The 16,970-nt window shown below is 39.7% G+C and overlaps 1 protein-coding gene across 8 annotated transcripts in view; it reads right to left on the bottom strand.

The window, feature by feature from the left end:
• Window positions 1-16,970, bottom strand: part of CDC14B (cell division cycle 14B) — a 100,489-nt gene that overhangs the window by 4,770 nt on the left and 78,749 nt on the right. For 4 of the 8 annotated variants that reach the window (XM_079926136.1, XM_079926139.1, XM_079926141.1 and 1 more), the window contains exons 10-13: window positions 14,689-14,827; window positions 14,357-14,516; window positions 13,547-13,644; window positions 3,883-3,999 (exon numbers count right to left, since the gene is read on the bottom strand). In XM_079926136.1, coding sequence (XP_079782262.1) covers window positions 3,883-3,999; window positions 13,547-13,644; window positions 14,357-14,516; window positions 14,689-14,827 — 514 coding nt within the window. Of the gene's footprint in view, window positions 1-404; window positions 3,690-3,882; window positions 4,000-8,552; window positions 8,698-13,546; window positions 13,645-14,356; window positions 14,517-14,688; window positions 14,828-16,970 lie in introns of those variants that run through there. The other 4 variants (XM_079926140.1, XM_079926143.1, XM_079926137.1 and 1 more) reach the window with 3 other exon arrangements.

Below are 16,970 nucleotides of genomic sequence, written 5' to 3'. Positions count from 1 at the left end.
TATGATGATGGCAAACGTCACAAATGAGAAGACTTAAAAAGCCAAAGTCCTAAATGTAGTTACGCCAACTGAAGGGCTTGTGAAGAGACTCATGGTTTCAGAGACTGAAGAGCGAGCCTGAGCGTTTATCTTCCTCCAAACTATGAATAATTAGGTACAAAATGCCCCAAAGCAATGAACATTGTTTGGTTTGGCAGGTGGAGCAGAAAGTGATGGTTCCCGATGATGCAACTTGGAATAAAAAAGGCACTTATACATGACAGTTTTCTTAGAAAACAAATGAAGTTATAATTTTTTTAAAAAAAGAAACAAAAGACTGCCCCAAAGAAACAGTATAAGCTTACAGAAACATGCACTCAATGGGTGAGCAGTGTACAGACATGAAGCGAATTGAATGACATCAAATGAGGTGGCTACAGGTTCTCAATCAGAGGCTCGATGATGAAATGTTCGAGACTCATTCTCAGGGAGCCCTTCAGAGTTGATACAACAACACTGAAAAATGGGCCAATTCTATTTAGCTGGTTCTTCAGTGGATTAATTATTAAAACAGAAACATTAAAATGGGTTTCTAGCTCTAACAGGAAGTGGGAGGTGTAGAAGCCCATTAATTTACTTCTCTGGACTTAAGAAAGGGGATGAGGAAGGTGCTACACAGGCTCCTCTCAGCACCCCATCCGCCACCAGACACTCCAGTGTTTCCGTGCCTGAACTGCCACAGCTGTGCCAGAGCAGAGCTTGTCACCCACGATTTAAGCTTAGATGTGGCTAATGTTCAATGGATACATGGGAGAATAATCAGTCACCTGCCATGAGAGAAACATGGTGGCAATTCTTCCCCACAACTCATATTTTTTCAGTCTCCAAATAACTGTTCTTTTAACATGTTTGTGGAAAAGTTCTTCCAAGATGTAAAGCCTCTCAGTAAACTGTCAAAAATCAAAAGAGCCAAAACAATGGAAAGTGAATGTCGGTGAGGTCTTCATCCTGGAAAGCCTCAAAGAGTAGAATAGAACATGGAAATGAAAGGTCAAGCTCTACGGCTCAATAGAGATGATGATGATGACGTACAAACAACATCACCTGCAAGAGAGAAGGCCTCACAAATGGGAATAACAGCAGACTGGCAACCCTGGCGCCTTGCAAGTGTTTATGAGTGTACACGGAAATGGTGCAAAAATGGTGTACTATTTTGTGTGTGTGCGCGCGCGTGTGTGTGTGTGTGTACTGCTGTTCAAAGAAAAGATTTCTATTCAATACTTTAAAATTACTCAACAATCTTAGCTCATATTATTTTGTCCTGAATCAGATTATGTACAATTGTGTTAATTCTCTCACTACCCTCCAACCACAAACGAATACTATCTCATAGGACAAAAACTTCAGGCTATAGCTTGGGTGCTGACTCCCGTTATTTCCTAGAAGCAGGGAATGGGACCTGTGCATAACGTATTTGCCTTTCTCTGGTGAGCTGTATGTGGTCACAGTTAAGGTGATGCCAATACAGGTCAAAGCCCAGAAAGAGGTAAAGGAGACCCGGCATGGAGGGCATGGTTAAAAGCACTGTGAAGCCCAATTAACTCTCGTTGTTTTACTTCTTCGCCCCTCCAAATCTCTGAAAGTCCATTTCAGAATTTAAAAGAAGTTTTTTTTGGTTTTCAGCACTATCCCGAATGCCTGAAAACTGCCTTCTTTGGGCCATTTCAATATTTGGTCAAGGTATTCAGTCTGAACTCTACTTTAGAGCCCTCAAAGCAACAAGTCCAGGGACCTCAGGCAGATGCTCACCGCAATCAGGAACCACCTCTGCTGAGAAGCACAAGTTTAGATCACTAGACAAGACCTAGATGGAAAGACTGCCATACGGCCACACCCTAAGAGGAACGTGGTATGACCAGGCAAGTGCAGTCCCGGCTCCAGGACTCTAGCCAACTCCTCTGAAACCTGCAGAGCGCCATCCAGAAAAGCAGAGAGCAGAATTAAATGTGCAAAACACACCCGGCTGTGATAAAAGTCTGAAAAGAATATGTCCATTCAAAACATGTCTAACTATCATCAACAGCAGGCCCTTTATTTGAATTTTTAATAATTTAATTTCCATAAAAGTGTCAAAGTTAAAAAAACTCGCATTTCCCCTCATTTATTGTAGAAAAGTTAGAAGAAAAGAAATGATAGAAAAAAAGAAAAAAAATCCCCAAATGCCCTACCAACCGGAAGAGCTGTTAGCGTTACGGCATATTTTTCCTTTATCTTACTTCTCTACATATATATTGGATTGGCCACAAAGTTCTTTTGGGTGTTTTGGTAAGATGTTACGGAAAAACCCGAACGAACTTTTTGGCCAACCCAACAGAAATGTCCACATCTATAAATATTTAAGCTTATAAATATTTACACATCTATACACTTTTACACACACACACATATATATAAAGTATATTTTACATTTACAAAATTAGAGCAATACTTCATAATTTTTACGTGTAGCCCTTTTCACTTATTGCTCCATAAGCCATTAACCCAGGTCATTAACTTTCCTTTGAAAACATGACTCTCGATTCATTTGGCAGAATTCATCAATCATTTCCGATTTCTTACTATTATAAACAACATTTCTGATATTATGTTATAATGTACCTAAATCTGACTTTCTGTCAGTATTTCTCTAATATTCTTCTCAGTGAATGAGAGTACAAAGAGTATGAATATTTGATACCTTTCTAATGAAAAGTTTTAAACCTTAAAATCAGGAGTCAGTGCCCAATTCTCAAATACTTGTATTGAGGCACTATCACGTTCTCTGGCAAGTAAAAGATTGTAGTAAAACTGTACAAAAGAATCAGCAAAGAAGGAGAGTGGCAGAATGGAACAGTTCCTTACAAAAGCTAAACACACAGAGCTCTCTAGATTGTCAGTGAGTCCCTCAGGACACAGGCTGCCGTGGGACTGCACCGGAGACTACCTTAGCACTGAAGGTCAACGCAGGTCCAAAGCCTCAAAGATCTGAGGGCAGGGAAGCCAAAAAGAAGCAAAGAAAACTGTGAAGGACGTTTTAAAGTCTGGTTCAGATTATCTTCAGCTTGCTCGTGGTCTCTATAAGACAACACTGTGCCCTGAGCATGGTACTGTCATGCTCAGGACCGCACGGGTTGCCAGCTCAAGGCAAAGATACACAAACACAAAAAAGGTGCCTGCCTGCCTATGCCTCCTGAGATGATAGGAAGTGGGCAAACTGCTCTCCCCTAAAAGGGGATCTGTTTTTGGAATATGTTAAAAATGAAATGTCTCAGTTCATGATAAACATCCAAAAACAATGGTGAGTAATGGATTTGGTCACAGAACATGTCCAATTTTTTGTGAAAGCCTCTATTAATGAAGGAAGTGACAGATGCTGGGCCAGAAAGTGAAAAGGCTAGCGCCCTTGGGTATATAGAGACTGTGGCCAAGAGGATAGTCGCTAGGTAAAGAAGGATCCCAAACTCACGGGAGTTCTCATTTTTCCACCATCACACTTATTTACAACTAATTCTCCAACAATTATGATGGATCTGATATACAGACAGAAAGATTTCCTCCAAGTCCTGACAGAGAGCTTTGGAAGTTCTTAATTTAAGAACTCAGAAGTACAGCATTCTCAACTTTCCCATATCATGACCCAGAGACCACATTTCCAGTGTTGAGAATCACCTCTGTAAACAAAACAAAACAAAACCCCAAATTAAAATGGTCCAGATTTTCTTAGATGATGAACAAGTGAAACATTTTTGATTAATTTCCTACCACAGGGACTCTGCTTTCTCCTGTCTTCATTTCTATCTCCAGAAGATTAAACTGGAAAACCAATGCTTAGAACATTTCAGAAGAGTAGGATTCTTTTCTCACCTTTTAAAACTGCTTTTTCTTGAAGCAGATCTGGTGGTTCTTTTAGTAATGCCTGCACTGCCAGAAATGTTAGGTTCAGATGTTTTACAGCTCTGAACACTGGACTGAAGAATTACTCTGAAAACAGTTGGAAAAAGATAACATTATATTCACTGAAGCGATTTGCAAATACTTGACAGAGGAAGGCATTTTTGCACTTTAGTGCAAATTATTTTCTTGAGAACGGACAGGATTTTCCATAAGCACATTTGCCAAAAAAAAAATCTGAAACACACTTTTACATCAAGGTCTTTTGAAATAAAGCATCTCATTTCCCTATGAAGGTTTACACAAAGATAAACAAAGAACTTTGCTTTTGGAAAATGAAATGACCTGGCATGTCAAGCGATTCCCACACCAAAGAAATCAATCAGTAAGACAAATTTTTGTGTCCCAAAGTAAAAATAAATTCTCAGAATTCTAGTCATGAAAACAAGAAATCATTTAAAAACCCCAAATTCTAAAGACTACGAATATAAATATATATACAGTATTCACTCTTCAGAGCTGGAAGTACAAGCAATTGACATCAAATCAACAGTAATTTTTTATAACATTTCAAATTTTAAAAGTATGTTCAAACAGAATTTTTTGGGCTGGCTTACAACCACTTACAAAGTCACCCAGTACCATTAAAGTGAAGCTGTTTAAATTTTGTGAAACTTGATTTCATTAAACTCTAGACATCTCAAGGAACTGAGACCTATGGGAGTAGACTGCCCAGGAGGCAAATTCATGAATCAGAAAGAACACCCTCAGATAAAGCCCACACAGAATACCTGTTCATAAGTAGAGGGTGTTTTAAAATTCCTCACTGAATTGTCAGAGGGACAACAGCAGAAAACACCAAAAAATTTTACAAGCAACTCTTTTCTTCAAGAGATAATGACTAAAACACTGAACTGCATACATACACATTTACATATACTCAACTTTTATTTATCTGTGAGAGAAAATACTTTAAAAAGCTTTCTCCTCTCATATCCAAACATAAAGGTGAGATAGCCAACAACAACTTATGAGAACCCAGCTCATGCATAAAAAGAAACCATTACAACGAACTAGCAGCCAGTCCTACCTCCTATGCCTGTGTTAACACCACATTAGTTAAAAACCAAAGCCAGGTCCTTAAAATGTAGTCAATTCTTATAATCTTAATATTACTCAAACCATAGGATATTCAACATTTAGTAAAATACTAACTTCTCATCATTAAAAAAACAATGGGTTGTACTGCACCAGAGCAGAAGTCTGGAGGTCAGTAGTTTTCGAGCCATCTGGGGGAGAGGAGTAGAAGGCTGAGGGAGGGGAACTCCTAGCCTAGCTGTTTCTCTTTATCCAAGAAACATTTCTGAAAGCCTTATGAATCAGGCCTTCAATCTCACTGAGGGAAACTGATCCTGGGTAAATGAGCCAATGCTTGATTCAGGATTTCTGATAAAGTTTTATCATCCTAAATGCTGACTGTTTTAACAAAATAGAAAATGTATATGCAGACATCATTATATTATCGAAGAGGTAGTACCAACTGCCCCGGCATATAAATTCTCTCCTTGAAAACAAGGATTTATTTTTAAATTCTTTCTGATTGTGTAAAGTGAAGAGGAAATATTTAGTTGTCTTTGTTAAGAATGTGAATCTAGAATTTTTCATTTAAAAAAACAAAACAAAACAGAAACCAACTGCAATGCTTCCATGGTTATTTCTAAGGCCCAGGCCCTGTCCCGAGGGCTCTCACCCACTCAGTGAGGCTCATGAATTTTATCTCCAGTTTTTACAAATGGAGAAAATGAGACTCCTGTTGGCTTTTTTTTTTGAAATACAAAAACTACTTTTCAAATAATTTGAGGCCACTTAGGGTCAAAAGTATCAACCATCACACTGTAAAATCATTAATATGAGGGAAAAAACAAGATCCAATATACATTGCCTGCTTAGGAAATTTACCTCCTGGTTTCTTAAGTTAGCTATTATGTTTAAATACTATTCAAAACAAGAAATTACTGCTAAATCATATTTTAGGCTGATAGGAAACATCTTTTTAAAAGTACTTATTTCTCTATAAAATTAGTGTAAACAATTCATGTGAAGTAATATACTATTAATAGCTAATAATTTAGGTGCAATTTTGAAAATGAGAGCATGCTAGAAATTTGGAATGCATTAATCTCATCAGTAAAGATTCAGGTCACCAGTTATTTACATTAAAAACAGAGCAGTTATTACATCTGTAGGTTATGCAGCAATAAAGTGCGAAGGAAACACAGCAACTACACTTAGTTATTACCTGAGATATCCTACAAGTTAACACCCTAAGGTGGGTGAAGCTAGTAAACGTGTGAAGTATTCACTCTGCCACAGGGATGTGGGAGCTCACCACCCCCACCTTGCACACAAGGCCAATCACGCGGCTCTGCAGGACAACATTTAGCAAATGTCATTTCTCCCTTCCATCTTTTCCTGATAGAACCCTCAGTCCTACCTTCTATCTCTTGCCCATACTAGAGTTTGTTCTCTTCTCTGCAGTATCTTTTGAGGCCCAATATTTTCCGATTTTGGATACAAAGATAGCTGCAACTTGAGGCAAAGCAAAAAATGGAAAAGCCAGGTCTCTCACCTATCAAGTCACAGAGTACTTTGAAAATAAATGTTCATTCCAAGAAGAGAAGCCATCAGCGCAGCCAGGCACTATTTACACTGGTTGTCCACCACTGATACAAAAAGAGCCTGCAACATGATGGGCCTGAGGCCCTGCAACCTGCAGAGATGCTTTTCCCACTGTCTAAAAGGTCTGAAGCAGCGTGTGAAGTGCTGTTATAGGGAAGCTCTCCAGGCATGCCAGGAAACAACCTATCAGGCAAGCTACATCATCAGCCAACAGAGGTGAATGTCAACAACAGTGCCCATGAGTAGTCACCTCAAAGGATAATTCTAAGGATTATATCTGTTCACATTATTGTTATTGTTGAAAGCTTTTGTTTCTGTAAATTCCAAATTAATCAGGGCAGGCTAAAGTGAATACTCTGCTTTGGGCTAGAAATACAATGGCAAATGTCAGTAATAACAAAAAACGTTATGTCTTACATAGAATATTAAAAAGAAAAGAGCCTGATAGAGACCATTTTTTAAACTTACCCTGCAAAAAATAATACAATCATGAAGCGCCTAAACATTTTTAGCAATGACTCCGCCTGTTTGAAATTGCCACTCGGAATAGTTTGAGAAGGATAAATCTATGCAGTGTGTGACGGCCCTGAGTCCAAATGTGTGACATCTAGGCTCGGTAAAAGAAGTAAAGGAACAAAACATCTAAAGGGATAATCCGTATCAGAAACATAGTATATGTGCCTATGTAATAGCTTGTTATTAATAAGATTTTTTTTAAATGTCATATATAGGTTCATGTTAAGCAGCTTTTCCTTAATTTTGAAAAGAATGGCATCTGCTAGTTTTTTAAATCTTTTCTAGCCATTTGAAAACATTCAATGAACCACAAAGTACTAGAGTTGGTTGCAATGGAATTTTACTTTGGAGGAGATCCTAGAAGGCACTTTTGTATTCCTTTATAACCCCCAAGTCCAAGTTGGAACAAGACAAGAAATTCTTAAAATTTGAGCTAAAGAAAATGTTTCAGAGAAAAAAAGAATGCAGCCTAGACATAAGAGGGTAATGGTGAACCACAGTCTCACAGGATACACCCTCCTTTCTGTGCTCTTGGTCTTAACATGATGTTCCCGGGAAAGCTTCTTGTCACATTCTTCTGCAGAAAAGGAGTCTCTTCACTGTGAAGGTATTCATTTAATGATGAAAGATATCAAGAGAATACAAATTCTGCCTCTATTAACCTAATAAAAGCATTCTGGTTACTTTTGGGAAAGGAGGAAAGTGGGAAGGAAAAAGGAGCACAGTGACTGTCATGTGGAAACACAAACATAAACAAAGGACTCCAGTTTTCTCTGCTTTCCTATTTTCATTCAACACCAAGTGCTGAAAACTATACTTAACTGTATTCCCTAAAGGGGAGGAAGTGAAACAAGGAAGAGGAGAAAATTCTGCATATTCAAGACAGAATATTTATTAGGGAAGCAGGTGCCTGCTGAGAGAGCACCGTGTACAATGGCAGAATCAGAGGTGAAAAAGGATGCAATGCTCACTAGACCTCATGGCTACAAAATAAAGTCTTTACTAACAGCAGAAAACCAGCGGGAAAATTCTTTTTGCTAGATTGGAAAGGATATATTAACAATATTTACTCTAGAAAACCAGAGGAAAGTTGTACAGACAACTGACTGAAAGAAAACCACCCCAATTACCCCAAACTAACTATACATTTTTGATAAGAAAAAGAAACTACGTCATTGTCATCATAAATCGCTATTTCAAAAAATCTGTTAAGAGTAAGCACATCTCAAACAAAGCGTGTTACTTTTAATATCCCTGATATGAAAGTAACAGAGAAGACTTCCTTCCCTGCCACCAACCCATGAAGTGCAAAGATTCAGAATAAGAACCTTTGAAAATAGGCAAATCAACAAAGCTAGAAGAGCTGATAGTGAGAAAAACATGCATCATGAGAAACACACTGGACACCAGAGGTGAGCGCTAGTAGAGAAGTGGAATGGGACACTTACACAGCAGCTATCTGTCAAGGGTCCTGATGGCTACTGTGTTCTTAAACCATCGAGACAGAATAGCAGGATGGGGAGAATGTAGTCACAAACAATCCACCAGATGACAACACTACACAGTGCAGAGGTCAGCACAGCTAGGGAACATCTGGAAAGGGGCGAAGGGGAAAGAACAGATGTTCAAATTGGGAAGCCAAAATAAATAAAATAATAAATAAATAAAGCCACGTGTGAATTTTAGATACCCTGCGATGCAAAGGAGCAGGAAACAGGGATCAAATTTTGCCATTTTACGTTGGAAAAAAATGCTGTCTTCAGTTTTAAACCGATTTGATATTTGGTAAAGAAAGATTAGACCCAATCTCTAGTTGGATAACTACCCCACGTTAACTTAATTGTATGATATTGAAATTAGAGTCATAGCTATGCGACTGAAGTTCTTCAAAAAGCGTAATATGCACACAGAAAACCAAATCACAGAGAAAAAGGAGGCAAAACCAACCAGACAAACAAACAAAAAAAGCCCTGAACTGACACAGGCATGTGTCTGCTTTATAGATTTTCATTTGTTCCTCTAGTAAAGCTCCTGGCATGAGAATTATTTTTCAATGATGAAACACACCCACCTACACTGTACTGTTAAAGGTGGTTTTAAGGGATTTTCAAGGCTAACTATATCTGTATTTTTACCTGTTCCCATAGGATGCGCTTCCACTCTTCACGCATCATTTCCTTTGTCCCTAATAAACCTAGCAGAAATCATCAGCACAATGCAGAAAAATAGGCAGCATGGATGAAGTTACAAAATCTACCCAATCTGTTTTGGCACAGACAATAATATACTTGCCATCATGTCCTGAAGATCACTTCAAGATCATGGTGCTACATAATTTCCTGTCCTCATGATAGTCAGGATCAGACAAGCTCTCTGACAAAATTACTAATTTTACTGGGCTTCCCTGGTGGTGCAGTGGTTGAGAGTCTGCCTGCCGATGCAGGGGACACGGGTTCGTGCCCCGGTCCGGGAAGATCCCACATGCCGCGGAGTGGCTGGGCCCGTGAGCCATGGCCGCTAAGCCTGCGCGTCCGGAGCCTGTGCTCCGCGGCAGGAGAGGCCACAACAGTGAGAGGCCCGCGTACCGCAAAAAAAAAAAATTACTAATTTTACAATTTCTAACACTTAATTCTCCCCAAATATTGACTGTAAAACAGACACCAATGACTGGATTACTTTATGTACTATAACTTTCTTTTAAGAATCACCAGTACTCATATATTTTTCATTAACTTTCCCTCTTAACATTTTCATTTGGCTTAAGTACCAACAGTGAAGCAAAATAACATGTCCATGCTGACAGATGGGTCAAAATCAGGAGGCAGGAATTGAATTTAGATTTTTCAACCCAAGCTGCTGCTGTAAACTCTCTCTCAGGGGACTTTTAAATATTTCTAAAATCACAACAAACACTTGGGAAGGAAAGGAAATCTCCAGTTGACCTCCTCTTCTAGGGCCAAAAGAGCTACAAATAAGAGCAAAAATGAGAAGACTGTAACAGCAAAGAGGGTCTGAAAAAGCAGGAAGGGATAAGGAAGGAGAAGGAAGGAAAATCTGCTGCGACTAATCTTAAATCTCTCGGGGTGTTTACGCATAATTGTGTGTATGGGAAGAGGGTGGTTTGGGGACTATTCTATTGTTTGGGGGATTACAATTACAATTAAAGGGAATCTGGAGCTAGCTTTTTTTTTTTCTTTTAACTTTTACCAAGTAAAAGGTTGTTTTAGGGAATTCCCTGGCAGTCCCAGTGGTTAGGAATATGCTTTCACTGCTGAGGACCCAGGTTCGACCCCTGATAGGGGAACTAAGATCCCACAAGCTGCAAGCCACGGCCAAAAAAAAAAAAAAAACAGAAAGATTGTTTTAACACATGCCAAGAATGCCAAGAGTGCTTCAGAGCAAAGGGCCAGTGTTCTTTACTCCTTTTAGGGTAAGGTGGGGTGTAAATAGATAACTAAGCAAATGGATAGCACAAAGGCTGGTCTTTCCTCCACTGGTCTTTGCTAGTTACTATCATTTAGCCATCCATCAACTACCATCCCAGGGAACCTCACATACCAAGATAAATGTCATAGCATCTAGTGTCATCTTCTGGTTTCCAACAATATTTCTAATTTTAGTCTACATTTATTGTTTTCTTTTACGTTTCCACAAATCCATGAGCTATGGAAGAGACTTTTATAGTCTCATTTTTCTAGAAAGGAGCATCAAATGATTTGAACTCTTATAAAACATATTCACAAGATAGCAGACTCAGAGTAACTAAAGAAAATTTCCTATAAGCCCTATCGAACTTCAGAACCTTTGACTAAGCAGAATTCCCATCCCTGACTCCCAGCTTGACTTTTGAACAGAAGGCAACAAGCTATTGAGAAATAAACTGATGCTGAAGATTCTTAAAAACAGAACAAAAAACCTGGACATGACTAAAAGCAGCCCACAAAATCATCCACCTTCTAGGGCTTGTGATTCCAAGTGTGGTCCCTGCACCAGTAGCATCTTTTAACACCTGGAAGCTTGCCAGAAATGCAGAATCAGATGGTACCGAAGACCCACTGATCATTATCTGCATTTTAACAAGCTTCCCAGGAGACTCAAATGCACACTGAAGTTTGAGAAGCACTGCTCTAAGGCACTAGCTATTTCCTCCTGTCTAAAATTGGGTTCAGAATGATTATTTGGAGGGACCATACTATTTCTAAATAGAAAGAACCATTAAGGGCTTCCCTGGTGGCGCAGTGGTTAAGAATCCGCTTGCCAATGCAGGGGACACGGGTTTGAGCCCTGCTCCAGGAAGATCCCACATGCCGTGGAGCAACTATGCCCGTGCGCCACAACTACTGAGCCCGTGTGCCACAACTACTGAAGCCCGTGCGCCTAGAGCCCGTGCACCACAAGGAAGAGTAGTCCCCGCTTGCCGCAACTAGAGAAAGCCCACGTGCAACAATGAAGACCCAACACGGCCAAAGATAAAATAAATTAAAAATAAACTAATTTAAAAAATAGTAACTAAAAAAAAAAAGAACATTAAGACCTTAAATGAAGACTTATAATGAAATTAAAAACAAAATGGCATTTGGAATTAAATAAATTATTTAAAGCATTCTAGTTGATTGAATGCACAACTAAACAGCAAAGAGAATGCTTAATTAATGCCTATATCAATACTGATGCCTTTCATTCACATGGCATTTTATTTTGGAAAACTCATTCCTTTACTTTGGGTCTTTTAACAATCTCCCAAGGTAGTGGCCCATGATGACACATCCCTTAAGTGTAATTCTACTTTGGATTTTAAGATTATGAGAAGATACCAGTGAAGAACTACTTTTAATTAAAAAGGCCTGTTCTTCTCTGTCATAACCATTTACTATGTCATAGTTCCTTGCCATATTACAAGATGCTTACTGAATACTAAGATGACCTATCTCCATCACCAAAAAAGGGGGGCGGTGCAAAATTTGACACCCACCCCACAATGAAAGGTACTAGAAGGAAAGAATCCATTGGTATAGGTGGGAGCATCTACTAAAGAATACCCTAGAGGGCTTCCCTGGTGGCGCAGTGGTTGAGAGTCCGCCTGCCGATGCAGGGGACACGGGTTCGTGCCCCGGTCCGGGAAGATCCCACATGCCGCAGAGCGGCTGGGCCCGTGAGCCATGGCCGCTGAGCCTGCATGTCCGGAGCCTGTGCTCCGCAATGGGAGAGGCCACAACAGTGAGAGGCCTGTGTACCAGCGCCCCCCCCCCCAAAAAAGTACAATGGTCAAGTTTTTGATTCTACATATCTTTCTAACAATCCTGTACATTCCATGAGATTGAATCCCAACTAACACTTACAGAAGCAAGTATAAGTGGACACACACACAACCCAATAACTATAAAACTTCCTAACTCCATACTAAACCTGCTTCTGTAACTTGAAAAATTCCTCCAACGAAAAATTAATACAAAAATATAGTTTAATCAATTCATTGTTGACTTAAAATAACGACATTAAGCCCCCGTGTCACCACTAATTAAAGTTTACCATATCAAAACAAATTATGTGTAATACGGTAGTAAATTTAAAGAAATTAACAATTTTAATAACTCTGGACAAATCTAGTTATTCTACAGTTTATATCTTCTGTTACTCTCTTGAGGATGTAACATGTTTATGAGAAATGGAATACTGTGTGTCATATCAGTAAACAAAGGATGTCACGGTCATCAGTGATTATAGCCACAAGCCAACAATGAGCTGGTGAGCCCTGAGGGAACTCAGGAAGGAAGGAACACCTGCCATCTAGCAACCATCAGACTGCAGCCACTCCCACTCCCCATGGTGAGCCCTGAGGAAACTCAGCATGGATACTGGCCCCAGAGAGCTGAGGTGCATATCAAAGGAAGGATTTCAGTGAGCCCAGACTCTTGCATCTTCCCATACATAGAAAAGCGCTAAATTCCTTGACTTGGGATATCTGTTTTCTCTTATTAACAGTAATCTTTTGACATTCAGACTACCTTTGCTGCAAAACTCCTATATATCCTGGCTCCCTCCTCGCCTCCTTGGAGCAGTTCTTTCAGGGTAACTTGAGATTGCTGCCTGCCAGGCTTCTTCAAGTTCTAAAAATTTCCTCCAAATGAAACATAACTCTCAACTTTTAGGCTGTGAATATTTTTTTAGCCGACAGTTATTATCCATGGAGAAAAATCACTCGGCATAGTGCTTTCCTATCTATACGAGCTAGCGAGGTTGCAACACAAGACAGAGATAAACAAAGGATAGTTAAGAGCTTCTTAGGCAACACCCTTAGATTTTAAATAAAGTAGATATTCATTTCAAAGTGGCATAATGGGCATGCAACCATGGAGAAAATGTACAGGAAAAATTGCTCATGAAGGACCTTATACATACACAAATTAAATAACTACAACCACACGAAGGAAATCAGACTCACGTGAGGGGAATAGCGTTTGTTTTTGATTGTCTTCTGCTTTTCAGGGCCCGAAGTCTATCACCTTGTGTCACTGCATTGATTTCGTCATCATCACTGTACTGTGTAAGTAGAAAAACACTGAGCTAATGATTTAAGCTGTACTTGTTAATGCAGCGAAGCATAGCAGCTACATTTACCCATACAGATCATACACAGACACACATAAATATACTTCAACGTTCTGATGAACTCTAAAATATTTTGCTGCTTTCAAAATAAAGGGACAGGACACAATTCAAGACAACCAAAAGTTGACTTTCATAGACAAAGAACCCAATAGCACTCTTGTTATAAAACATTTTGACAGTGAAGAGGCATAATGGGTTTTCAGTATTGAAAACACTCTCTTTTAAATTCCACAATCTACTTACCACCACTTAATATAGTACTGCTACCCCCTAAACTCTTGGTTCTTTAAAGTTCCCATCTGAGAACAATGGGTTCCCTAAATCAGCTACCATGAAATAGGAAAAAAATGGGGGAAACGGGTGTCACGAGGTCCATCTAAAGAGTGTATTTCACATACCTCTTTTTATCACCAGTGCCTTGTGAGTAAACAAAAAAATAAACTTTAGTTTTAAGGACACATAACCTTGTTTTAACTATTTTGACTAAAAAGTTTCTAGAGAGGGCAATAAGTACAAAAAATGTGTGATGATAATCCCTCAAAATGTGCTTTATTATTTGTATCTACAATTTTCTCCATGCCCTAAAAAGTTCTCAGCAGCATCTAAAGCAATGACAACAGTGTGATGGGGGTGGTTCGATTACCAGTTCATGTTCTTGCTTGTCTTCATTCTCGACCCCATTGATTGAAATGTCATCAACAGCCAAGAGGAGTTTTGAGACAGCTGCTCTGTGTCTTCCATTCTCCTGACCCTTTAACTTTTGACGAAAATAGTCACCTTCCAACCAGAGGCTTGCCTGTTTCCTACAGTATTTAAGTAACAAGATCAAAATACAGCCTTCCGGAAAGATACATACAAACAACTTTCTCCTACTAGACTATCTGCTGTTACTGGAGCCTAAGGAAAATTCTACTTCCCATCACTTTCCAGACCCGTGCGTTCCTGAGGAATTACAAAAGCTCTCCATCCACTTACATCATCAAAAATTGTTGCTGAGGTCCAATCACTGAGCCAGGTCTGCAGATTCTGACCCAAGCAATGGCCTCGGTTGCTGTCATCCTGTAATGCTTCATGATGTAGCAGGCTATCAAAGTGCCTGTTCGTCCAAGGCCAGCTAGGAAAAGAAACAAACCAATGAGACCTGGTGTCATGTGCTCCAGAATTTTGTTGGGCAGGTAGGATTTTTTTAAAAAAGCTTTCCATGATTCTGCTCCCCTCAACAGTGGTTCTCATGTTTTGATGCACAGTACAATCAACTGGAGAGTTTTTTGTTTGTTTTTATTATTATTTATTTATTTTAGGCTGCATTGGGTCTTTGTTACTGTGTGCGGGCTTTCTCTAGTTGTGGTGAGCGGGGGCTACTCTTCGTTGCAGTGCAAGGGCTTCTCACTGCGGTGGCTTCTCTTGTTGCAGAGCACGGGCTCTAGTCGCCAGGGCTTCAGGAGTAGTGGCTCGCGGGCTCTGGAGCACAGACTCAGTAGTTGTGGCACACAGGCTTAGTTGCTCCGCAGCATGTGGGGTCTTCCCGGACGAGGGCTTGAACCCGTGTCCCCTGCATTGGCAGGCGGATTCTTAACCACTGTGCCACCAGGGAAGCCCAACTGGAGAGTTTTAACTGGTATGTGATGCAGCCTGGACACGGAGATTCCTAAAATCCCTCACATGATTCTACGTTTAGCCAAGATTGAAAATCACTTTCTAAGCGATGATTCTCAGTAAGTGCAGTGTTTTATACTCTGGGTTTTCAGTTAATGGAACCACCATCTTTCCAAAAATACAGGCTTAACATCTTGTACTTTCTCCCTCATCCAACTGTTTTTTCTACTCTTACTTTTATACCTATTTGCACGTGGACTTTTTTCCCCACTCTGTTCCTGCTGTCTTCCTTTACTCTCGTCTAGACTAGTATCATTACCTCCTGTGATGGTTAATTTTATGTGTCAACCTGGCAGGTGTATTTGGATGAAATTGGTAGACTTTGAGTAAGCCAACTGCCCTCCGTAATGTGTGTGGGCCTCATCCAATCAGTTGGCAGTCTGAACAGAACAAAAATACTTGCCTCCCAGAGTTAGAGGGAATATTCTACCAGACAGCCTTTGGACTTCAACTGCACCATTGGCTCTCCTGGGTCTCCAGCCTGCCAGTCCACACTGCAGGTTTTATGCTCACCAGCCTATACAGTCACATAAGCCAATTCCTTATAATAAATCTCCTTCTCTCTATATATACATCCTACTAGTTGTTTCTCTGGAAAAATCCCACTAATACAGATTTTGTGAAGTGGCATGCTACTGAAACATTATGTAAAAATGTGGAAGTGACTTTGGCATTGGAATTCTAAAGGCTGGGAGAGTTTTAAGGCACATGTTAGAAAAAACCTAGATAAATACACCATTATAAAGCAATTATACTCCAATAAAGATGTTAAATAAAAAAAAAAAGAGAAAAAACCTAGATTGCCTTGAAGGGGCTGTTAGTAGGAGGAATACAGACGTTAATGGTGATTCCAGTGGACTCACATGGAAACTGGAAGAAAGGCAATCCTTGTTAGAAAGTGGCCAAAAAAACCTGGCTGAATTGTGTTCTAGTGCTTTGTGGAAGGTAGAACTTCTGCATGACAACCTTGGATAATTAGCAAAGGAGATTTAAATTCATAAGCAAAGTGTTAAAGGTGCAGCCTGGTTTCTCCTGACTGATGTGAGACGAGAGAGATGAATTGAAGAAGTAATTGTTAAGCAAAAAGGAACGAGAAACTAAACACTTAAAAAATTTTAGGCCTATTCATTTTGAAAAAAGTGAGAAACTGTGTTCTGGATGCCAAGGGTATGACTGAAAAATCAGCTCCATAAAGATATTACCCATGGATTTAATCAGCCATCTAGGCACAAGCTAAAAATACTGATGGGATTACACTGGAAGACTGCCAGTTTGGACTAAAGGGGACAGAAACAGGATGAAATAAAGGAAGGCTTTTACGTTTCAGGGATCCTATAGGACTGGACAACAGAGGTAACTGGTTGCAAACATGGCTCATCCTTCAAAAGAAGGTTAGTATGACCCTGAGGGTGATGCAGAGATCAGCTTCCACTGCAGGGGGCACAGGTTCAATCCCTGATCAGGGATCCTTGCATGCCATGTGGTGAACAACAACAACAAAAGACAGTTGTTTTAACGTCTTTGTCTAGTAAGTCTACCATCTGGTCTTTCTTTGGGACAGTTTCTGTTGATTCAGTTTTTTCCTTTGAATGAGCTATCCT

Source organism: Stenella coeruleoalba (assembly GCF_951394435.1).
Source record: "Stenella coeruleoalba genome assembly, chromosome: 7".
NCBI classification, from domain to species: domain Eukaryota; kingdom Metazoa; phylum Chordata; class Mammalia; order Artiodactyla; family Delphinidae; genus Stenella; species Stenella coeruleoalba.
Note: the sequence above shows the minus strand (reverse complement) of the source record. Positions and strands in the feature narration are given on the sequence as shown.